The sequence below is a fragment of the Polychytrium aggregatum genome (assembly GCF_025602895.1).
Source record: "Polychytrium aggregatum strain JEL109 chromosome Unknown BJ171scaffold_3, whole genome shotgun sequence".
NCBI lineage: Eukaryota > Fungi > Chytridiomycota > Chytridiomycetes > Polychytriales > Polychytrium > Polychytrium aggregatum.
The window spans coordinates 154,712-176,453 of record NW_026516205.1 but is presented as its reverse complement, the minus strand read 5'-3'; the positions used below and the strand labels follow the sequence as shown (position 1 = coordinate 176,453).

Here is a 21,742-nt window from a genome sequence, read left to right as displayed (position 1 = left end):
CTGCTCCAAGATCCTCCCGCCGCTGCAGCACACCATCGAGCGGGTGATCGAGACTCACTTTGACAAGGCCGTGCGTCTCGCCCCCTCGCTGCAGGCCGCCTATCTGGCCCGCGGCTCCGCAAGGGCCATCGTCGGCCACTTTAGTCTTGCTGCCTCCGATGTCCTCATGGCCACTCAGCTCAACCCCGGGAACAACAAGTTCGAGGCTCTCGCTCGCAAGATCCCGATCCTTTCCATCGCCCCGTATGTGTGTCCTTCCATCACCGTCCAGAAGTTGCCCATGACCTCCTCATCGTCCTCGACCTGCTCGACCTCCTCGACCTCCTCGACCTCATGCTCATCTGCGCCGGTCTGGAACGATTGCAAGCGCCCTGTTTCTGACATCGACATCGAGTGCACTCTGTGCTTCAACACTCTATACCAACCCATAACCACGCCCTGCGGGCACACCTGGTGCCGGCCGTGCTTGCTCCGGGCCGTCGAGGTCAAGCCCTCGTGCCCCTGCTGCCGGCAGTCCCTGCCCAGTTACGGATGCATGCAGGGGCGGCACCCCAATCGCATCCTGACCCGCATTCTCGAGTCCTTCTTTTCCAAGACGATTGAGATGCGGTCCCTCACCAGCAACCAGGAGCTCCCAGACCGCCGCCTGGTCGTTCCCATCTTTGTCGGCAGTCTGGCTTTGCCTGGAATCCCGTGCTTCATGCGCATCTTTGAAGAGCGATACCGCAAAATGATCCAGAGCTGCATCGGCAAGGATGGCATCTTTGGCATGTGTCTGCCCATCCGCAATCGCCGCTGCGCCTCGGACCGCAACTATTCCGAGTTCGGCACCCTGCTGAAGATTCGCAACTACCAACCCGTCTACCCATCCGATCCGCAGTACCAACAGGAAAATGCCCTGCCCCTCTACATTGTCGAGGCCGTTGGCAGCCATCGCTTCCGGGTCGTCGAGGAGCTGTCGTGCGAGGACGGATACTGCCGCGCCGTCATCGAGCGTGTCGACGACATCACCGAGGACGAGGACGACGACGATTTGGACAACAACGATGCCGAGCCGTCGTCCCAGAGCAAGCAGCTTGTTTCCAAGAGCAGCTGCAGCGACTTTTTCGAGTGTCCTGTCTCGGCCCTATTCAAGGCCACGCTGCGGGCCTCCAACTGGCCGTGCTCCAAGTCTCGCCTCATTTGCAAGCCCTTGAACCCCTCCGATCCCATGTCGTCGTCCGAGAGCGATCCCGCCCTCGGCCGGCGCACCCGCATGCAGTGCACCATCTCGCGGGCCAAAGCCTATGTCGAGCGCCGGCTGCGCTCGATGGAATGCAACCAACGGCGGCACTTTGAGCGGCTGCACGGGCCGTGTCCGAACGACGTCGGCATGCTGTCGTTTTGGCTAGCCAACGTTATTCCCATGGATGTCTATGAAAAGTACTCCATCCTGCCGATCACAAGTTCACAGAAGCGACTCGAGGCCGTCTCGACCTGGCTCGAAAAGTACCTGGTTGTCGAGGAGTGTTCTTAGGAAGGCCAAGACGATGATATCTTGGCCAATATCCCGTTGGCAACTTTGTTCTCTCTATTGTTCTTTTTGGAGAAATATATCAGCGTTTACGAAACGAGTCAGCCCAGTCTCGAGCGCCAGAGTGCCAGCCGACATCGGCGATGGGGCAGCGGCCCCGCACCGCTCGGTCAGATGCGCACGCTGTGCACTCACAGCCATGTATCCACTGCCATGTATCGGTGGTGTGTTCATGCATTCAGCGCTGTGCACTCGCCATCCCATACTGTTCGGCCAGAACTTGATCGATTACGTAATTGCTGCGCTTTTTTTTATTGTTGGTTCGCGCCTCGGAACCCTTTGCCCGACACCACGCCAACGACAGCAGCGTCAGCAACCCATCACAGTCACATCTCTGACCACGGCCCGCTCACGCATCATACCAAGCGAGCACACCATCGCATCGCATAGCATCGCGCAGCACCACATTCGTACCATATCGCATCAAATCGAGCCGCATTCGCTTCCCCACTCCTCCACAAAGCCATGTTCAACGACGACGACGACGGGAACATCGAGCTCAAGATCAACGAAAGCTATGCCCAGCGTTTCGAGCAGCGCAAAAAGAAGGAGGAGTTGAGCAGCCGTAAGTGCAGCCACAGTTCCGATCGGTGCACACCCAAACCGGAAGAGAGATAGAGCCTGTGCGAGAAAAGGGCTCGCTCAGGAATCACACTCTGGCGGGGCGACACACTCTTGCCGAGTGCACAGGCATGTTACCGAGTCGGTGAAGTGTCACTGACTCTGCTCTGCTCTTCTGCTATTGATGCGCCTCTTCATGCGGCGAAATCGATGCAGTGAAGGCGCAGTACAATGACGACGAATACGACTCCCAAAATGAATCCATGTCTGAGGAGGAGGACGAGCACGGCGAACTGGTTACGCCGGCCGTCGATGCCCAAATCATGAAGACCATCCAGCTTATTCGGGAGAAGGATCCACAGATCTACGACCCCAAAACAGCCCTCTTTAGCGGTGAGTGCCGCGTGAGGGGGGGGGAGGCGTATCTGCAATTTGAGCAGCGCATGGTGCTGGTCGGACTGGGAGGGGAATGCTCCGATACCAACGAGTATAGACAAGCATCTGGCAAGTCTAAAGGCGAGAATCAGGAAGAGGATGGCAGCGCGGACTGCTTGGCGCTTATGGACCGTTGGAACGGCGTCTCGGCTCCTTACGTACAACGATCGTCCGTGCAGAGGAGAAGCTTGCCGAAGCAAAGCAGAAATGGGAGGAAAAACAAAAGGAGATGAAAAAGTCCAAGCCAGTCAAGCTCAAGGACTATCATCGCCAGCGACTTTTGGAGGGCGACGCGGGATCCGACGACAACGACGACAACGATGCCTCCGACCCGACCATGACACATGCCGAAGAGCAGGCACATCTGATGAAGGCTTTTAAGGTGGGGGAGCGCCCTTGCTGCACCACTGATATTCGGCCAGTTTGAGGATGCTGGGGGATGAGGCCGCCCAAGGATACAGCTCCTCCCCACTGCCACATATCACCTTGACTCGCACGTCGGCATCTGGCCTTGCAACCCGACTCATCTCCTGCGGCATTTTGCGGTTGCGCCACTCATGACCCTCCAGGACGCAGGGCGACAGGTCGATTCGGATGAAGACGATGGCTTCTTCACCCTGCGGGAACGCACCGAGGAGGAAAGGGCAAAGGACGAAGAGGACTACCGCCAATTCCTGCTCGAGAGCATGGCTAACGACAGCGCCCAGGGACTCAAAGAGTGGCGATCGTATATCGAGAAACCCTCGGATCCCGACGAGGCCTTCCTCCTGGACTATGTCCTCAAGCGCGGCTGGGTAGACAAAGACCAGGACAAGATCCCCTCCTATGGCGAGATTGTAAACGAAGAGGATCTGGATGAAGACGAGGAGGCCGTCGATGCCGCAGAGCGGTTCGAGGTCAAACACAACTTCAGATTCGAAGAAACGTAAGCTGTCGCTGCTGGCCGCGAATGTGGCGCCTCTGCAGGGATGCAGGGATGCGGGGATGCGGATCGGGTCGGCCATAAACCATCGGGCCGCGAGTATGTCGATAATGCCACCACACCGCCATCTCACTCGATGCAAAACTCTCTCAACCGAGCAGTGGGGCATCAGAACTTGTTACCCACTCCAGAGACATTCAAGACAGTCTTCGTCGCAAGGACACCAAGCGCAAGGAGCAGCGCACCTCGAAAGCCCTTCGCCGCGAGGAAGAAAAGCTCCGGAAGGCAGAGGAGCTGAAGCGTCTCAAGAACCTCAAGATGGAAGAGATTCGCCAGAAGCTGAAGAAGATCCAGGAAATCTCGGGTGCAGGCAATTCGCTTGCCTTTGGCGAAGTCGATCTTGAGGGCGACTTTGATCCCGATGCCTTCGACAAAAAGATGGCCGAGACCTTCAACGATGAATACTTTGCGACCGAGGAGGTAACGGCTGCGCTGGTGTCGGCACTTTGGACACCGGTTGTTCTCGGGGCGCGACGCTTTCGTGTGCCATCCACGACTTTTAAGCTGATGCCTTTGTGCAATCGATCGGCACTATCTCCCGACAGGATTCCAAGAAGAAGCCAGTGTTTGAGGACGACCTGTCTGATCTCGATGTCGACCTGGAGGATGTCAGCGGCAAGGTCAAGCCCAAGGACATCAGCGTTGACGACGATGATAACGACGATGATCAACATGATGGCGCTGATGTCGCGGAAGATGCAGACCAGTGGGATGAAGGCTATGATCAGACGACCGGATATGAGGACGACGACTTTATCATGGATGCAGATTACCTGCCTGGCGGAGACAAGTTTGGGCAGCTCAAGACCAAGAAGAAGGGTATGCGACGACTTGCCGAGGAACAGCATGTTTGTGTGGCAACAGCCCCGAATCTGGTCCGATCTGCCCATAGCTAACTTGCGCTGGCCTTCTCAGACAAAAAGGAGACCAAGAAGGGCGCCAAAGGCAGCGACAAGGATGGCGAGATGTCGCTTGGCAAATATCTGGAGGAATACTACAACCTGGACTATGAAGACATGGTGGGCACTCAATGTCGTGCAAAGCCCTGCATTGGAAGACCAGATCCGCACTTGTCTCTCGTGTGGGTTACCAACTCACCCCTTGGTGGACGACTTGCAGGTCGGCGACCAGCCTACTCGCTTCAAGTACACCCAGGTGGAGCCCGAGACCTACGGGCTCTCTGGCGTCGAGATCCTGCTTGCGGACGATGCGGACCTCAACAAGGTTGTTTCGCTGAAGAAGCTGGCGCCCTTCCGCGGACACGATCGACAAAGCCGGGACAAGCAAAAGTTCCAAAAGACCCGCAAGAAGATCCTGCGAGAGTTCCGCCAAAGCCTCCACGAGAAGCTGGACGACTCCAGCATCAGCAAAGACTTCCGTGGGCTGCTCAAGCAGCAGCAAGAGGAGCGAGACCGCCATGGCGGCAAGAGAGCCAGCGAGGACGACACAAAGAAGAAGCGGCGGAAAGGTGGGTGGTCTCGAACTGCAGGGCTGTCGACTGCGACTTGCTCCCGCGCTCCTCGTCGTAATCTTGCACGCTTGTATCTGGGCGAACCTGATATGACCCGATCGGATATGGCCTGACCGGATATGGCCTGACTGGACCGGATCTGACTTGATTGATTCTCTCCCGCAGCGGACGCACCGAAGCGCAAAGCTGGTGTGTCGTCCGAAGGCCCCTCCAAGAGCTCGAAAAAGACCAAGACCGAGGAGGCTTCGGCCCAGTCTGCGCTGAGCGCCAGCCGACTGGCGTCGTATTCGATGAGCAAAAAGAAGTGAGGCTCGGCAGCGCAGCCTCCAAATACACATTACTCCTCGCCCCAGTCCTCTGTGAGTGCGGTGCGCATCGTACCGCCGCCTGGGCATGAGATGCAAGGCACCAGATGCGGAGCTGGTGCGTTCGGCTTCGTGAATCGCTGGGTCTGGTGGAATGTCCAAGACCACCGCAGCCAGCGGCTTGTCCCGACACAGAACTCGGCCGCCTTGCCAGACAACACCAGCCCACGATCGGCGCTTCCTTTGGTCGCCATCTGTCCAGCACCGCCTCGCCCCAGCGCTGTCTGCGTTTGCCGTCATGTCCCGAGGCCGCTACCAGCCCGTTCCATCAAGCCCGGCCCAGGAGCCATCCAAGGACGAGCAGGAGCCTGTCCTCGTCCTGGACAAGGATGCCAACAAACCCAGCTTTGACCAGGTCTTTGCTCGCCGGCTGTGGCGGCTGCTCGGCATCATCTTTGCGCTTGGCCGAGGCTCGGTCACGCAGACATACGTCTTCCTGATTGCCCTCTTCATTCTGCACGAGGTCTTTGTCTTCCTCGTCGGCACCCTGAGCCCCAACTTTTACCTCTATCTGGGCAAGCGGGACTATGCAAACTTCAAGCTCACCATCCTCAAGTCCGCCATCTACTACATTCTCGTTTCTGTCGTCAAGAGCGCTACCGACTACGCCCAGGGCGTCTTTGCCCTTCGAGCCCGAAAGCGCATCACCACAAAACTCACCCGCAAGTACCTGCGCAACGGCAGACCCTATCGGATCCGGGTCCTGGCCGACAAGGCCTCGTCCCATCAGTCCGTCCCCCTGGCTGGCATCTCGACGGCGAACGACGCTCTGTCCGCTGCCGACGCCTCGCCCGAGCATTCAACCAGGCCACTTCCCAAGACCGACCCCAAACTTGCAATTGGCGTCGAGAATCCTGACCAGCGTATTGCCGAGGATGTCGGCCGCTTCACCGAGCAGGTTGGTACCCGCATGCTCGACTTGGTCGCCAGCAGCGCACTGTTTAGACAATGGCCGTCCTGCCTATGCCCTTCGTCGGCATTGTACTGGCTCCGATGATACGCTGCAGCGACTGCCGATGCTCTGGTTCCTTGATACGCTGCAAGCATATGCGGTACTCTGGCTAATTGCAACGACATCGGACCCGGCCCTCGTCTTCTCGTTCTCCAGTTGATCAAGATCATCGGCGAGCTCACCATGAAGCCCGTCCTGATCGCGTACTACACCTACCAAATCTACAAGGTCGCAGGCTGGGTCGGTCCGACGCTCATGTACACCTACTTTGTATTCAGCACCTTGATTTGTCGCTACGTGCTCTTGCCCATGATTCCCCTCGTCTACACCAAGGAGCGCAGCGAGGGAAACTTTCGCTTTGGCTTCATGTGGGTCCGCAGCCACTCGGAGCAGATTGCGCTCCAAGGCGGCGAAGACCTCGAGAATGACAAGCTCCAGGGTCTCTTCGAGGCAGTATACGATGCAACGTTGGGCTTCCTTTCCTGGAACTTTGTGCTGAAGACCGTCGTCAACCTGGTGACGTACTACGGCACCGACACGAGCTATATCGCCATCGCCATACCCATCTTCATGGGCAAGTACGACGACATGGACGGCGCCGACCTGGCCTCGTTGATTTCCATGAACATGTTTCTCTCACTGTACCTCATCTACCAATTTACTCGCATCACCGAGCTGACCGAGGAGTAAGTGCCTGCGACATGCACCGCGTCTGTCTGTCTGTCTGTCTGTCTGTCTCGGGCACGGTTTCCAGTTCGCCGTCGGTTCCATAGTCCTCGCTTTATCGTTGACGACTCCTGATTCTCGCCAATCTGCCCCCCCATCCAGCGCCTCCAAGCTTGCTGGATATACCGCTCGTATTAGCCAGTTGCTCGAGGTTCTGGACACCATGGCCAGTCACGACGATCGGCAACTAGACGATCTTGTGCTGCCCAGCACGCTCGTATCCCCCGACCAGGATATCGAGCAACTCAGTCCCGAGCAAATCCAGCTCACCGTCGATCCCGAGAACGGCCTCCGACGCCCCAGCAGCAGCAGCATTATCCTGCGCGACATTACATACTCGACTCCGACGGGAACCCTGCTGATCCAGGATCAGTCGCTCACCATCGAACGCGCCCAGAACCTGCTGATCGTCGGCCCTTCTGGGTGCGGAAAGAGCTATCTCTTGAAGGTCATCGCAGGCCTTTGCACGCTCGAGCATGGCACGATCGAGTATCCCGGCTACGGCTCAGCCCAGTCGCAAGAGCATTCGGCCGAACTCTCCGGCCCCTCAAAGCTACACCCTCGACACCTCTTCTTCCTGCCCCAGAACCCCTATCTGGTGCTGAACAGCTCCCTCAAGGACCAAATTACCTATCCGCTCCAGGCCACAAACAAGGGCGAGCTCCTGAGCGATGAAGAGCTCCTCGAGATCCTGCAGGCTGTCGAGTTGGACTATCTGTTTGAGCGCGAAGCCAGTGGCAGACTACGCTCCCAAAAGAACGCCGACGAGCAGTCGCTCCAGGTCTCCCAAAGCGACCTCTCGCAGACACTTTCGCGGGGCGAACAGCAGCGGCTGTGCATCGGTCGGATTCTCTTCCACAAGCCCGACTTTGCATTCTTGGACGAGGCACTTTCGGCGGTCGATGCCCACATGGAGGCTCGCATCATGAAGAAGCTCTCTGCACACAACCAGGTCACGCTCGTTTCCGTCACGCAGCGCGAGGTACTTGATGCCAAGAGTCTCTACCACCGGCAGCTGATCTTCGATGGATGGGGCGCCTGGAAATGCCAGGATGTGCGCCGCTGAGGCTAGCACAGCATCACGAGCGAACAGAAAGCAACACCGGGGCCGAAAGAACACAGCGCCGGCTTCCCGCCGCTCTGATTGGCAAGGGCGCGGAAACTCTTGATACGAGGTTGATTCGGGGGTTTGGCGCCAGGGATGGGAAGCATCAATGTTGTGCGTGGGGTCGCCCGCTGTCGTTGGAGCACGCACTTGCTCGCCATCAATACAACGCACTTGCTCGTCTTCGATACAAACCACCATCGCTCTCACCGGGCAGAGCCGAATATCAAGCGCATTCCCTCAGCCTCAAACCATGGGAGTTGACCCAGCCAGGAATGGGCTGCTGCCATTGGAAACGGCGGCACTGGATCGTCTCCCAGACTGTGTCCTTCTGAACATCGGCACCTGGCTACCTCTGCCTACGGTGTGGAGGCTCCGGCGGGTCTCTCGGCGCTTTGCCAGAATGGCATCGCCGATACTCTATCACAACCTGCACGCATCGCAGTGGCTCGCTGCCGTATTCAAGGGCGGCGAGCAGAACAGCGACTGGCCGCCGACCGGGCTTCCTCTCCGTCCTGCCGTGATGCGCGAGACCGTCAAAATCGCTCACCTTATGCTCGCTGGCATGAACCGAGACGGCACCATCCATGCAGAAACGTGCGGCAGGGACGGCTGTGCGTCGCTGATTCACGGGATGGAGGCCTGCGACAACGGCGCCCCTGTTCCGGGCAACCAGCAGCCCCATGGAGACATCATCGACAGCAGTTCGACTCTCCATGACAGCGACCCGGCCACCAATGACCACGGCGGCCACAACAGCGAAGCCCAGCCAGCAAGCGGCCATGAAGAGCACCAAATACCGAGCGACTATGAGGACGCACTCTCGGCCAGTCCAATGAAGCGACCGCACCAGCTCATCTCAATCTCGTTTCTCCGCCGATCGTGGGAAGACGTGCCGTTGCGGATCTCTCTGCGCTGGTGGGGTACTGGGTGCGAAACCGAGAGCTTCCGGGTGCCGACCCAGCCCGGCCTCCACTACTTCCGCGACACCGATGTCCTCCTCGCATACACGATCCACCAGGTGGAGCACCAGTGGGTTCCAGGGTCGTTCTGGATTGTCACGACGCTCCAGCTCGAGATCCACCGGGTGCTCTTTCGCGAATCCTTCCTCCTCCGAGGCTTTGAGCTTTCGCAGGGCCAAGGCGGATGCAGCGACATTCTCGGCAGACTCACCAACCGACCCTTTACCCGTCGCTGGAGAGGGCGACGCCGCATTTTGCTCGAGGGAATCCCGGGACTGCCCGAATATCGGCGCTCAAGAGTGTGGCTCGGTGTCCAGAAGGAGCAAGAGGAATCCAGGATTACAAAAAGCCTGGTGGGCGAAGGCATCATTGAACAGCTGAAGGGCAAGCTCGGCGACTCTGACGGCCTGATTCTCTACGAGACTATGCGGAGAGCCCTGCTGAATCTCCGCTGGAGGGGCGACACGATCGAGTCTGCATGCATGACCGAAGGCGAGCGGATTTCCAGGGCCTTGCTGCTGGCTTGTTGCTTCTCTCTTGGCACCTGCGATATCGGTTCGGGCCAAATCAAGGAAGATGCCGGCGCGAACCTGTGGCATCTCTTGCTCGATTCGGCGCAACCGCCCACCAGGTGCAAGCATTCGGTCGATGCAGAATTATGCACTGCCGACCACAGCGCATGTCACCCATCGTTTTGGCTTAGCGGTCTCAGCGGCCTATCCGACTCGGAATCTGGGCGCCCATTGGCCTGGACTCCGGCCACAGTGGCACAGGGGCCGTATCTTCGGAGATTGGCTCTTGAGACCGAGCTGGTCCGTCGAGGACTCCCGGGCGACTCTGTTTGGCGATACCAAGTCGCGCGCCGATGGATTCAGAGCGGCAGCGAGGACCCTCCGGTCGAAGGCGGCCTGGATATCGCCAAGCTGTGCCGGATCATTGAAATCGGAGAAGCTCGGTGGGAGGCCGAGCAAAGGTACTTTCGTTCCATTTGGTGCACTACGCCAGACCGGCAATCCGACGACATGCCGACAAAGCGCAATCGATTGCATGGCCACTGGCGGATGTTGACTGCACTCTCGCTGTTGCTGTTTCGCAGATGAGCACCATTCTTTGTCGATGCAAGGCTGCACGTTGACACAAGCAGCCGCTGGGCAATACCGCTGGCATGGGTCGCATTTTGAAATATATTGTATTTGGTGATAGCTGACGGTGCAAAGCAAATCAGGAAGGAGAGAGAAAGCAATTAGCTGAGGTTTCCTGCATGTGTCATTATCGCGGAAGGCTAACGGCACGTTGTGCAGGCGATTCATGTTGTCTAGCTGCCGTGGCGCAAAGACAACTCTTCCGTTTGGCTGATCTTGATGCGGGCGGTCGAGTGGTGTGAATTAGACCGTGCGCTTGGGCAGTCCCTCGGAGTTGAGCAGGGAAATCAGCGGCTCATGCTGGGCAGCAAGGATGCGAGGTCCGTCGCCAATCGGAGTGCTGATGATGCGGCGGATGCTGCCAGCAGGGTACTTGGGGGTTCTGATGCTCGAAGCCAGCTGGCCGACCTTTGCAGGATCGGCCTTGGGCAGGAACTCGGCGGCGCGGCCATAGTATTCGCTGGGATCGGCGCTCTCGGGCTTGGGGAACCACTGGTCGACCAGGGCAAGGACCTCGGGGACGTGCTCGCGACGCAGGTACAGAACAGCATTCGGTCCGGCATCGAAGGTGTAGGCGGCGTTGTAGCCAGTGCCGTTGGTTGCCAGCTTGTTGTAGTTGGTGATGAGGGAGATGACGCCCTTGGAGACGTCGGTGAGGTAGAAGATCGGGGGGAAGGTGTCGAGACAGACGGCGTGGAATTGGTTCGAGTCCTTCATGGTGATCTCGGCAAAGCTGTTAAAGTCCTTTTCGAGGATGGCCTTGGTGATCTCGCTCATGCGGCGCGGAACAACCTCGCGGATGCGCTCGCGCAGCAGCTCCGAGGTTTCGACGGTGGACTGCATGCCCTCGGTCGAGCCGACGTCCTTCTTTTCGTCCGAGGCAACGAGGATGAGGGCCTCCATGTCAGGCCAGTGCGACTCGTCAGCGATCTGGACAGCGATCGAGTCGGATCCATCGGCCTTGTCACCCATCTCCCAGGCCACGAAACCGCCGTACAACGAGCGGCAGGCCGAGCCCGATCCCAGACGAGCCAGACGGGAAATCTCAGAATTGTCGCTTGGAAGCTGGAAGGCCTTGGAGAGAGCAAAGGTCAGGCAGGCAAAACCCGAGGCCGACGAAGCCAGGCCAGCGGCCGTGGGGAAGTTGTTCTCGGAGCAGATGGTGAGGAACGACTTGGAGAGCGCAGGCAGGGGATGGCCCTGGGCGGCGGCCTCCTCTTCCAGGCGGATGCGGACCCGGCGGGTCTCGTTGATGACGTTGGTCAGGCGCTTGGATGCCGCGATGGACTCCTCCTTGCCGTTGAGCCAGAGACGATCGGAGCCCTGGCCGGGAGTCAGACGCACTGTGGTCTTGGAGTGCAGATGGTCCTGCGACAGAGTGAGCGAGAGCGACGAGTTGGTGGGCAACAGCAGGGCAGTGTCTCGCTTGCCCCAGTACTTGATGACCGCAATGTTGACGGGTGCCGTGCAGGTGACTTCGGAGCTCATGGCTGCTGTTATGCTGGGCGTTGATGCAGAGACAGGCAGGGGATGGCAATGGCAGATGAAGACGAACCATCGGCTTGCAGATCGGGCAGGAGGACGGCAGGACGACCCACAGGAACGCTCGCGCCTCTCGCACAGTCTCGGTGCTCGCCTCTGGCTTGTGCTGCCACAGTGCCTGTGCTCTCGCCGGCATCTCGCTGTCGCCGCCTCTCGCTTTCCTTTCCTGGCGCGTGCTCCCGTTTTTGGGCAAAATGCAAAGAGAGATTCCCATTGGCTGGCGACCTGGCCTTGCACCGCCACAGATCAGGGGATGTCGGCCCGCGCGGAGAGCATCAGGAAGGGGTGATCGACCAGATCACGGGGCTCGACACCGCGGTCGCTCCGCGCAGCCTCAGGAGGGCGATGCTCAGTTTCGGCCGCTGCGCTGGGCAAGACGCCAGGCCGTGCTCGTCTTCGCACGGGCCCCACGGTATTGAAGACACCCATCCGGATCCGCAGCGCTTTGCTCACACCATCGAATCCGACAAGCCCCCCTTGGAAATGTGGGCATTCTGGAGGCCGCACCGCGGCCACGCACTCGCAGCAACGGTTCTGTACAGCCTGTTTGCCCCATGGGCATCGGCTACGACCCTCAAGATCGGCCTCTTGCTGCCGTTCAGCTACGATGCCGATCCAAGCGTCGTTATGGCGATGCAAGGTGCGAGTGCAGATAGTCTCAGTGGAGTGGCGTGGAGTAGAGCGCTCGGCATATACCACGGCGCGTGGTGCGGTGAAATCGATTGTTTATCCAGCAGACAAGTCCAGGTCGGCGCAATGCGCCGAGATCGACTCACAGCCGCTGCTTGAACATGGAATCCTTCCCGATTCGACGCGGATCTTGCTGGGCACGACTACGGACCCGCCGCCATCAACAACACCATCAACAACAACGATGGTAACAGCGATCCAGGTATAGTTGCCGTGGGCCCTTAGTATCGCGTGATTTTACCGAGACATCAAAGTAGCTCCGATACCATGCCTGCTTCGTCAGGGTCGTCATCACCGATGAGAGCGGTCGCTGAACTTTGCTCTCGTATGCGGTACTGTTGTCGACCAGAGCGGAGTCGCTCTGGCGATATCAGATTTAAATCAGAACCGCAACATGTTCCCGGGGACTCCGATAGAGCTCGTGCTGGGAAACTCGTGGAACTCATCCTCCGACAATGTGACGAGCGCGGTATCCAACCCATCCAAGATTGCCATGTGAGCCGCCCTTGCCGATCGCCCGAGTCCGCATAGCTGATCGATCGGATTTGATGCCTGCGCTCACCTCCCGCGCCACAGTTTGCGCTGATGACTTTGTCGTGGATATCGACTTGCCTCCTCACATCGTTATCCATGTGCTTCTCATATCACCCACCGAATCAGCCTCCAGGTCCTCAATATGACACAGGACATTGCCGTAAATGCCGTCATCGGCGATTTCTTCATGCAGGTCTGCCATCTTTGAGCGCTCGCAGCGGAGTCACAGGACGGGTCGCTAGTGACAACAGCTGTGCAGACAAGCTGCTTCGGTGTACCGATCTGGACGCTTGTTAAGAATCACCCTTTGATGACAGAGTACCATTTGGGAGGGATTCCTCAGCAGCAGTGGCAAGGTGGGTCGAACAAATAAGTCGGTAGGATGTGTTGTCCATGGCGAGTTTCTGCGGCTGATCAGATGCGGACAAATAGATCATCCAGTCCTCACCCGTTGCTTCAAGCGTCTTGCTCTCGGTGAAGAATGACTATCCGGTGAGTTTAGACAAGAGAGCAAGCGCATGACTGCCATGTTTACGGAGGCAGGTGCGAGGCAACACCGCAATCTGCACGTCCTGACATTTCGCTGACCCGAACCCGCCCCAAGTACTACTTTTCCACCCGACAAAGCGTCGCATGGAAAGCAAGTGAGTAACGGCGCTGGCGTCAGTGTTCGTGTTTGGTGGATCACTGATGGCTGTCAAGATACCGGTACTTGGCCTCGACTCAAGATTATGGCTCACGGGTGGGAGGATCAGTGGCCTGAATTGTATGAACATCGTCCTGTCCGTTGTCTGCGCAGACGGCATTGCCGATTTCATCAACGCCAGTGGATGGAAGAGCGTCGCGATCGTCCACGGTCTGGACGACGAATACGGTCTTGCAGGCATGCAGTCTTTCCTCAATCGGTAAGTTATGCTCTATCATTTGCACTTCAACTTACCAGTTTCAGCAACAGGTCCCTTTGATATTCCACCAATTTGGCCAACGACAAAGACACAGCACAGCCCTGAGTTGAATGCTGCCATAGCCCACTTGGCGGTGCCATTGAGTGCACATGACAACGACGCAGCAGTGACTGACACGAGTATCAATGATATCTCAATACAATATAGTGTCGATTATTGGAATATCACCCTGCTGATTTCCCAGCCGGTGTACACCTCCGACCCATACACTGGCAACCTGACTTCTCAAGATCGGGACAACCTGAATCAAAACATACTCAACCTCCGCACAACAGAGCCCCGGATCATATTCGTATGTGCCAGTCCAAGCGATACAGAGGCCATCTATTACACTGCAAGGTGAGACTATTCGTCAACTGAATCAACTCCCAGAGCCCCCGAGTTGCCTCTTTCCTTTGCCATAGTGTGGCGACGTAACCGCGAGCAGTGACTCGAGCTCACGATACATTTCATTCCATGCTTGATGCGTACACAGATCAATGAACATGGTTGGACCGGATTATGTCTGGCTCGGCATTGGGCCACTCGATTTCTCGCCACCAGAAGTGCTTGAAGGTGACTCTCGCTTCCATACTAAACGATGGCTGTGCACGAGCTAACGCAAAACCTTACGGCCATAGCTATGTACGGTCTGAATGCGGTTCAAGACAAGGACGGCTTCATTTTTCCTCAAGAAATCGAATGTGATCCGATCGACCCGGTCAACATCGCCTTTGTGAGTCGCTGGATGGGTCTCAATTCACAGAATCCTACTGAATATCCCGTCAGCTCCATCAACATGCCATACGACTTTGCGAGGTATGGTCTGGCATCATACCAAACCCGTGGAAGCAGTGGTGATATGCGCCACTGTAACGATGTAACTCGCACAGGATTTCGTACGATACGGTTAATGTGATCGCAAGCGGCTGGAAGCAGGTCAGGCTCATAACGATGATGAACAGCTTCACAAAAGATGGCATGGCAGTCGTTTGTCTGATGCAGCATTCTCTGACAAGCACCGGGCCATCGAATACAGACCATGAACACGTACAACTTTACGGCCCAGGCGATTGCAAGCCACCAAGCGGACGGATACTTGAATTGGACCGCATTTGCGTCGACCGGATACCGTGGACCCACGGGCCAGTTTGTTCTTGACTCTACTGGAAATCGAAAGGGGTACGCCGGCTGAGACAACGTCGCACTGGATAGAGGTCTCTCCGATCGACTCCCCCCATTTCCACATATTGATTTCTGCAACCCACTGGCTTGCAGCTCCATGATCTTCCTTGCTCAGACAAAGGTCGATGGCCAGGCTAATAGCATCGGAAAGTACATCACAGGAAACTTGGTGCTCCCAGTAGGCTTCTATGGATACGGAGGACGGGTTGTGGTAAGCATGGCCGGCAGCAATGTCAGCGCGGAGTTACCGGCGAAGACGGGCTGACATGCGTTGATTTACTTCTTGCAGCCCCCTTCAGATATGCCAGGTACTGAATGCAGCGCCGATGAACAGCTCAAGCAACTCTTGGCAGTCCGCGCTGATATATTGACATACACATGGCCTCGTTGTGAACGCGCTGCCGTACAGTGTGCCAAGCCGGATATTGGAGCTTTCAAGCGAATGGATCACGACCACAGTGCGTTGCGTGCGATCCCGGTAAGCTCTGGGTCAGGCAAGCTCGCTGATCTTGTCAATGCTTTGCTTGGCCGACTCGGGACGATTCGGACTGATCTACATTGAATCCAAGGAACATACAACATGAAGCGCAACTCAACATGCAAATCGTGCCCCCAAGGTGGAATTCAGTTCGTGCGCGTGTGTCCGATACTGTTGAAAGTACTGTCTTAGAACGCAGTGCCAACCAAAAACATATCATTGTATGCAGGCGCCATTTGCAATGGAGAGAGCGACGTGCGGCCTCTTGCAAACTACTGGATGGATCCAAGCATCAAAGATGTTGCCAGCGCCTTCCTTGAGTGTCAGTTTGAAGGTAGAGATGTGTGAGGTTTATGGACAAAGCGGTCGCCAAGAAGCCCTCTTGTATGATGCATAGACGGATCGCATGAGTGCGATCGTATGGGAAGAGAGGCTCGCGAGTCCCAGCTGTTTGCGAGCTTCAAAGTGACCATCGTTGAATACTAACACAGTACCACTATTCAGGACCGTGCTGTCCCAACGGAAACTGCACATCCGACCAGGCTTGCAAGCCTGGATTCACCGGGCCTCTGTGCGCGCAGTGTGAAGCAACTGCTCCCTATCAATGGGGCGGGGGTTGTTTCTCCTGCAGCTCATCCAGCCCTGGCTGGCCAACGCTTGCGTTTCTGTTGGTGTTCTTGGGCACAGGGCTGTACTATTTCCTCCCAAAACTTGAGGGCTTCTTTGTGTCTGATTTGGTGAGATTCTCGGACATGCATCTCGTGCAGATTGGATGTGCGATATGGCTATTGCAGCGACTTCAGCCGTGATGGCGTCGGACGGACCTGGCGTGACATCAACGAAATGCTTGGTCTGGCTTGGTGGTGATGATTAAGGATGGCTGCCGCACGGTATCCATCCGTGTCATCAGTGGCTTGATCGCGAGCATATTTCGAGCGAGATGACGGTAGAGATCCAGGCAAGATAAGATTGCGTCTGATCTTTCCGCTGTGGAACCTTCAGGCCGTTTTCTACCAAGTCTCGCGATATTTGGTTAGCCTGGCAAACCCATTCATGCCTCTGTGAGTGTTATTCTGCTCACCCCTCCGTGTTTTGTATCGTACCGCTTGCATGCGTTGCTTGCGTCACAGCGTTGGCCATGGATCGAGTGCGTTTGAGTTGGCAGCTTACAGGCTTCACATCGGTATGGTTTAGGCTCTCAGCACTTACTCTCAATGTTGATATCAGCTATGGCCTGTCATGGTGCATCATGCCCATCAACGACGCCACTAAGTTATCCTTGAATCTGGGATTGCCATTCATTTTGGCCGCTATGCTGAGCCTTTGGTATGGCTTCGACTTGGCATTGGCCACCTGGAAGCGATTCATGGCCGAGAGCCAAGAGTCCGGTGCGACTCCTGTGCCGGGCTGGCTCTACACATCCAAGAAGCACCAAAACGCAGTCACCTCCGCTCTTGGGCTGTTTTTACTTTGCTACACGCCGCTGGTGTCGATATGTAAGTCCATGTTCAAGTGCGAGGCATCTGGGCTGCTGGAACAGGCTTGTGTCGGCCTGACAAGGATGGGCGACGAGGGTGTGATGGAACCAGTACTATGCTTTGTTTGGCACTGACTGAATCGACCCTTTGATTTGCGCATGTCTCTGGGTGTATGTACAGGCTTTACGCTCTTTTCATGCCGGTCCGCCAACCAGCTGAGTCTCTTGACCTTTCAGCCCGGAGTTGGCTGCTGGAATGGCCCTCATATTGCGAGTACGTTGTTCAAAGGCAAATGTGGATTCATCGTCCGGGCTCCGCCACTGTGACATGCACCGTCGATCTACTTCTGGAGCACTAACCCGACATGAGCTACTCCAGTGCTGAGCGTTGGGGTTATCGTGCTGGCGGCAATCATCATTGCCGTGCCTGTTGTCATATTGCTGAAAACGTACAGACAGGAACTCGTCGACCCACGCAAACAACAAGGTGAGTCACTGCGTCTGGCCGATCTGTGTCCAAGCACGGGATGGTATTTGGCACGATCTCGACTGCGGTGGATTGGGCGCTGCTGACGTATGTTTCACCGTGCTGAGCCCAATGACAACGACAACCCTAAACGGGAATGACCTTGTAGGCTTTATCGGAGCCATTCTTGCGCCGTTTCGGCTGAGATATATTTGGGTGAGTCAGCTCCTCACATACTGGCGGTGCACTGGGTTCAGTATTGCTGTTCAGTATTGCTGTTCAGCGACCCTGGATCCGTAGATTCCCGATCCAACTTTCCAGGTCGACCTGTGGATGTGCTGCCACCGTCGAGTCAAAGTGTTCCACTGACAGACTATCTTTCCTCACAAAGTACATCCATGTGTTTTTGTTTGAGCGGTTTCTGATTCCGTTGATACGGATCTCGTACGGAGTCGATGGTGAGTCGCTGGGTATCCAACTGCATGTGCTTGACTCTGCTTGGATTTGGCTCAGGATATCAAATGACCAGTATACTGATGTGCATGCTCAAACGCAATCCATCTTCTCAGAATGGAACCAGACCATTTCTCTGTTCTTTTTGATATGGGTTTGGCTGATGCCATGGGCATTCTTGCAGGTTCGTGCCGAGTCTGCGTGCGTGTGTGAGTCGTGCGCAGAGAGAGCGGATGCAACCACCATCGCAGCGATCACACGCATGCTTTACAATTGCAGCTCGCAGAAACGACGACCCTGTCGTTGAGTCGCCGTGGCCCTGGCTGTGTGGCTCACCAACCATATTCTTGTTTGGTGTGCACAGCCGTATACGTCTGTGATCGACAACACCTTGAAGGTCGGAACACATCTGTGCGCTCTCGGTCTGTGCTCGCTCAAGCTGGTGCGAATTGCATCGTCAGAGAACCCCATCAATCTGAACATGGGCAACTCGGCCCTGCTCGTGTCCTGGAACGACACAGTCCTCTGGGAATGTGTGTTTTTGCTTGCACCACTACTTTTGCTGCCTTACAAGATCTTCCAGGCAAAGTACCCCATTCTTGCCCGCAATATCGAGGGACGCTCTGAAGACAAGGGGCCAGAGGCGGCGGAGGATGCGAACCCAAAGTCGGCTCGCTTCAAAAGCACAGGCGGCAATCTGAACTAGTAGACGCACCCACAGCCTCGACTGCGTCTCGCACGCTGTCGCAATCATGCACCAAGCTTGGAGGCTGTGTGAACTTGCGACTCGCCCGTATTCAGCAATGGAGTAGTATTGGTTTTCTATATTTGCATGCAGGCTAGATGAAACAGGCGATAGATTGGACGATTTTATGAATGCTCCATGAACCATGGTTCCAACCTCTGGGACAGCCTACGATCTCTCAGGGACAGAGCGCGTGATGGTATGGGAGCAGCTGTTGGATGAACACGTGGCATGTGAACACGATCAAAGTCAAGTCAGGGATAGCAGTGCTTGGCGGCTACTGTGCGGGAGCCGCGGCAGCCTTTGACTTTCGAACGATCGGGGGAGGGTGTCCCGCCCCGGGCTTGGGAAGAGCCATCACAATGGGCACATTCGCGGCCGGGGCCACTGTCACTCGCTTCGGTCGGTAGTTGGCATGCGGATGGACATGCGTCGATGGGAGCTTTGGGACAGGCGGTGGGAGACCCAATCCGTCGCGCCCGTAGGCATGTACTGCCGCGACAGTAGATGCAGACGGCGTCAGCAGCTTGGGGTCGCTTTGACCAAGGTCGAGATAGCGCTCGATGGTCTGGGAAAGCAAGGCCGGAACATAGTCGTGTTGGATTGAGACCGGGCAAGATTCCAGACACCTGGCTGTGATCGTCGAGCGATGTTGCTCAAGCACGGAGGAGGGTGGGAGCGTCGATGGCGTACCTTGGCTGTCGGTAGACAGGGGCCAAATGCCTCCATCAACAGCGATTCTTTGGTGATGGCGCTGGTCCAGTCTGCCTCAGACACTCGTCCGTCGCGATCTTCGTCGAGTTTCTTCAAGACCAGGTCAACGAGGTCCTTGACGCCGTCTTCGTCTTCTTCGGCCCCTTTGACGAGGCAGTTTTTGAGCATCTGGAACATCTCCTCCTTGGAGATGTATCGGTCACCATTCAAGTCATAGACCCTGAAGCAGACTGGAGAATGCCAAGGTTGGTTGGAGGCGTCAGCGGAGGGCACTGGTCCTTTCATTGCCCCCACGCACCTATTCAACGTATAATACCATTGGCAATGCAGCCGCACAGGAACCGAGAGCCGGATCTCTCGAACCTGGCCCTCTTGAGACCTTACATTTCATGCGCTCTTCGTAGCGGCCCTTGAGAAAGACGGACATGCCTTTCATGAACTCGTCGTGGGCAATGTAGTTGTCGGCATCGACATCGAAGCATCGGAAGACTGTCCCATATCCATCGGCGCAATGAGCATGAGCCACTCGCTCTAGTCAAGTGCGGGATCAATGCCGAATGCCCGTGCGAGCGAGTCGAGCGTCGTGGCCTCCCAGCGAGCCTCGTTACCTCGATCCATCAGCAGCGAGTCGTCAACCTCGAATGTGTCGGCGAGCAGGTCTCGAAACTTTGCACGGTCAATCTTTTCGTTGTGCAGACAGAGTTCGGAGAATTTCCGAGACAGAAGCTCGAGTTCTGGCCGGGAGACTGGTGATGGAAGCGCCAAGATTAAAGTGAGAAGCGAGACATGGCCGAGGTATGGGCCATCGGAAAGGATGGCCAAACGAGCAAATGTCCTGCTATCGATCCGACTGTCGGAAAGCCAAGCGATCTAATATGCGCAAGGTCGTCAGAAGCTCGTCATGCCCTGCAGTTGCGGTTCGACGAGCTCCGTGAACGCTGGATGCCAGCAAGGCCTCATACAGTTCGTGACCTTCATCAGGTCTTCCAGGGACATTCGGGTCGCCATTGGATCTCAGAAGTAACGGTGGATTGCTGGGAACGAGGAAGCTGCGATCGTGTGGGAATTGATGCGGACAATGCCACCCAGATGCACGAGGCAATCGATACTGGAAGGACAGCAGACACCAGGCAGAAGTACCAGCGATGGCGACGCCGAATAGACCTGGATCGCTCCAGCACGCTCGAGAAAACAGCCGGCTTGCGGAGGCGAGCTCACGAAGCAAAGGCCCTGACGACATACTGTTGGGCACTCGACGTCATTGGGGCTCGATTGGAGTTTGGGATGCAGGTCCGACAGCGATGTGATTGCTGGCAGCGCACAGCGGGTTCATAAAAGCGATATCAGCTATTGCGGCCTCACTCTGCGGCTTCACTCTGCGACCTCGCTCATGGCAGACATCCACACAAGCTGCAGCTGGGCTGCTGACCTGGCTGATGACGACCAAGCCAGCCGCGGCAAGTCCGCGCAGCCGAGTGCAAGGAGCCCATGACGGCTGGACACTGGCCCCTGGTGCGATGCATGATCTCAGCCACGGCGGCGGCGCGATGTATTTCGAGTGTATGGATGCATGGATGCATGGACGCCGATCGAGAGCGCCACGGCTCGGGCGAGGAGGCTCTGTGGCGACCTTCCTTTTTTCCTGCCACTTCCTTTGCCGTCTGTTGTTTGTGCCCACAGCCCCGTCCCGTTGACGAGGCATATTGCTATTGTGGCGGCCGAATCGCCAAGCGAACAGGGCCTTGAGGTTGGCATTGGTGCTGAAGTCAAGGCCGCTGCCGCTGCTGATGCACGTCAGGATTTGCTCGCAGATCCCACAGCACAGGTCGCCAGCGCCGTTGGCAGAGCAGATCGGCACGGCAGCAGCCACCGGTGCCGAGGCAGGCCAGCAGCACAGATCTGTTCCGCCAGCAGCCCCGGCCGATCAAGCCACCACGCAACGCAATCGCGCATCGGCCTCGAAGGTTTTGCCCTGGCCTTGTTCCGAGCAGCCAAGCAACACACAAGCGGCAGCGGCCCCACCACACACGGCCAGGCCTATTTCACGGAGGCTCTGCGCGAGGATGCTGCTCTGGTTCTCCTCCCCGGCTCGGCAGCGTAAGTTTCAGGCGTAAAGAGAGGTGCCGTCTCGATCTCTGCGGGAGGACAGGGAATACATACATTCGCCTCGGCCCTGTCCTATAAGACCTGTGCGGACCTGTCGCCAGAGTCTGGCTGCTCGAACTGATCCTCATTGATAT

General features: G+C 56.9%; 7 protein-coding genes across 7 annotated transcripts; 5 read left to right on the top strand and 2 right to left on the bottom strand.

Moving 5' to 3' along the window:
* Positions 1-280: 280 nt before the first annotated feature.
* On the top strand, positions 281-1,613 carry BJ171DRAFT_454523 (PUA-like domain-containing protein; the record flags this gene model as incomplete). Its single annotated transcript, XM_053108255.1, has 2 exons — positions 281-1,078; positions 1,262-1,613. 2 exons carry the CDS (start codon positions 281-283, stop codon positions 1,514-1,516), a joined length of 1,053 nt encoding a protein of 350 aa, XP_052970908.1. The 3' UTR covers positions 1,517-1,613.
* Positions 1,614-1,897: 284 nt separating this feature from the next.
* On the top strand, positions 1,898-5,425 carry BJ171DRAFT_487453 (KRI1-like family C-terminal-domain-containing protein). The gene is made up of 9 exons (XM_053109292.1): positions 1,898-2,138; positions 2,351-2,527; positions 2,749-2,951; positions 3,139-3,494; positions 3,653-3,971; positions 4,097-4,370; positions 4,467-4,570; positions 4,671-5,019; positions 5,188-5,425. The coding sequence occupies exons 1-9, from the start codon at positions 2,039-2,041 to the stop codon at positions 5,328-5,330; spliced, it is 2,025 nt and encodes a 674-aa protein (XP_052970907.1). The 5' UTR covers positions 1,898-2,038; the 3' UTR covers positions 5,331-5,425.
* An 80-nt stretch (positions 5,426-5,505) lies between these two features.
* On the top strand, positions 5,506-8,520 carry BJ171DRAFT_454522 (ABC transporter transmembrane region 2-domain-containing protein). The gene is made up of 3 exons (XM_053108254.1): positions 5,506-6,285; positions 6,496-7,025; positions 7,168-8,520. Exons 1-3 carry the CDS (start codon positions 5,626-5,628, stop codon positions 8,129-8,131), a joined length of 2,154 nt encoding a protein of 717 aa, XP_052970906.1. The 5' UTR covers positions 5,506-5,625; the 3' UTR covers positions 8,132-8,520.
* A 776-nt stretch (positions 8,521-9,296) lies between these two features.
* On the top strand, positions 9,297-10,306 carry BJ171DRAFT_487449 (uncharacterized protein). Its single transcript, XM_053109291.1, has one exon. The coding sequence runs from the start codon at positions 9,558-9,560 to the stop codon at positions 10,230-10,232; it is 675 nt and encodes a 224-aa protein (XP_052970905.1). The 5' UTR covers positions 9,297-9,557; the 3' UTR covers positions 10,233-10,306.
* Positions 10,300-11,817, bottom strand: BJ171DRAFT_487448 (diphosphomevalonate decarboxylase). Its single transcript, XM_053109290.1, has one exon. The coding sequence runs from the start codon at positions 11,760-11,762 to the stop codon at positions 10,518-10,520; it is 1,245 nt and encodes a 414-aa protein (XP_052970904.1). The 5' UTR covers positions 11,763-11,817; the 3' UTR covers positions 10,300-10,517.
* Positions 11,818-15,515: 3,698 nt separating this feature from the next.
* BJ171DRAFT_169040 (uncharacterized protein) lies at positions 15,516-18,841 on the top strand. Its single transcript, XM_053105943.1, has 12 exons — positions 15,516-15,647; positions 15,739-15,786; positions 15,877-15,981; positions 16,152-16,384; positions 16,650-16,708; positions 16,875-17,143; positions 17,306-17,398; positions 17,504-17,611; positions 17,760-17,806; positions 17,982-18,048; positions 18,160-18,227; positions 18,408-18,841. Exons 2-12 carry the CDS (start codon positions 15,750-15,752, stop codon positions 18,747-18,749), a joined length of 1,428 nt encoding a protein of 475 aa, XP_052970903.1. The 5' UTR covers positions 15,516-15,647; positions 15,739-15,749; the 3' UTR covers positions 18,750-18,841.
* Positions 18,842-19,307: 466 nt separating this feature from the next.
* On the bottom strand, positions 19,308-20,510 carry BJ171DRAFT_454517 (uncharacterized protein; the record flags this gene model as incomplete). Its single annotated transcript, XM_053108253.1, has 4 exons — positions 19,308-19,732; positions 19,887-19,991; positions 20,111-20,248; positions 20,465-20,510. 4 exons carry the CDS (start codon positions 20,508-20,510, stop codon positions 19,308-19,310), a joined length of 714 nt encoding a protein of 237 aa, XP_052970902.1.
* Positions 20,511-21,742: the final 1,232 nt, after the last annotated feature.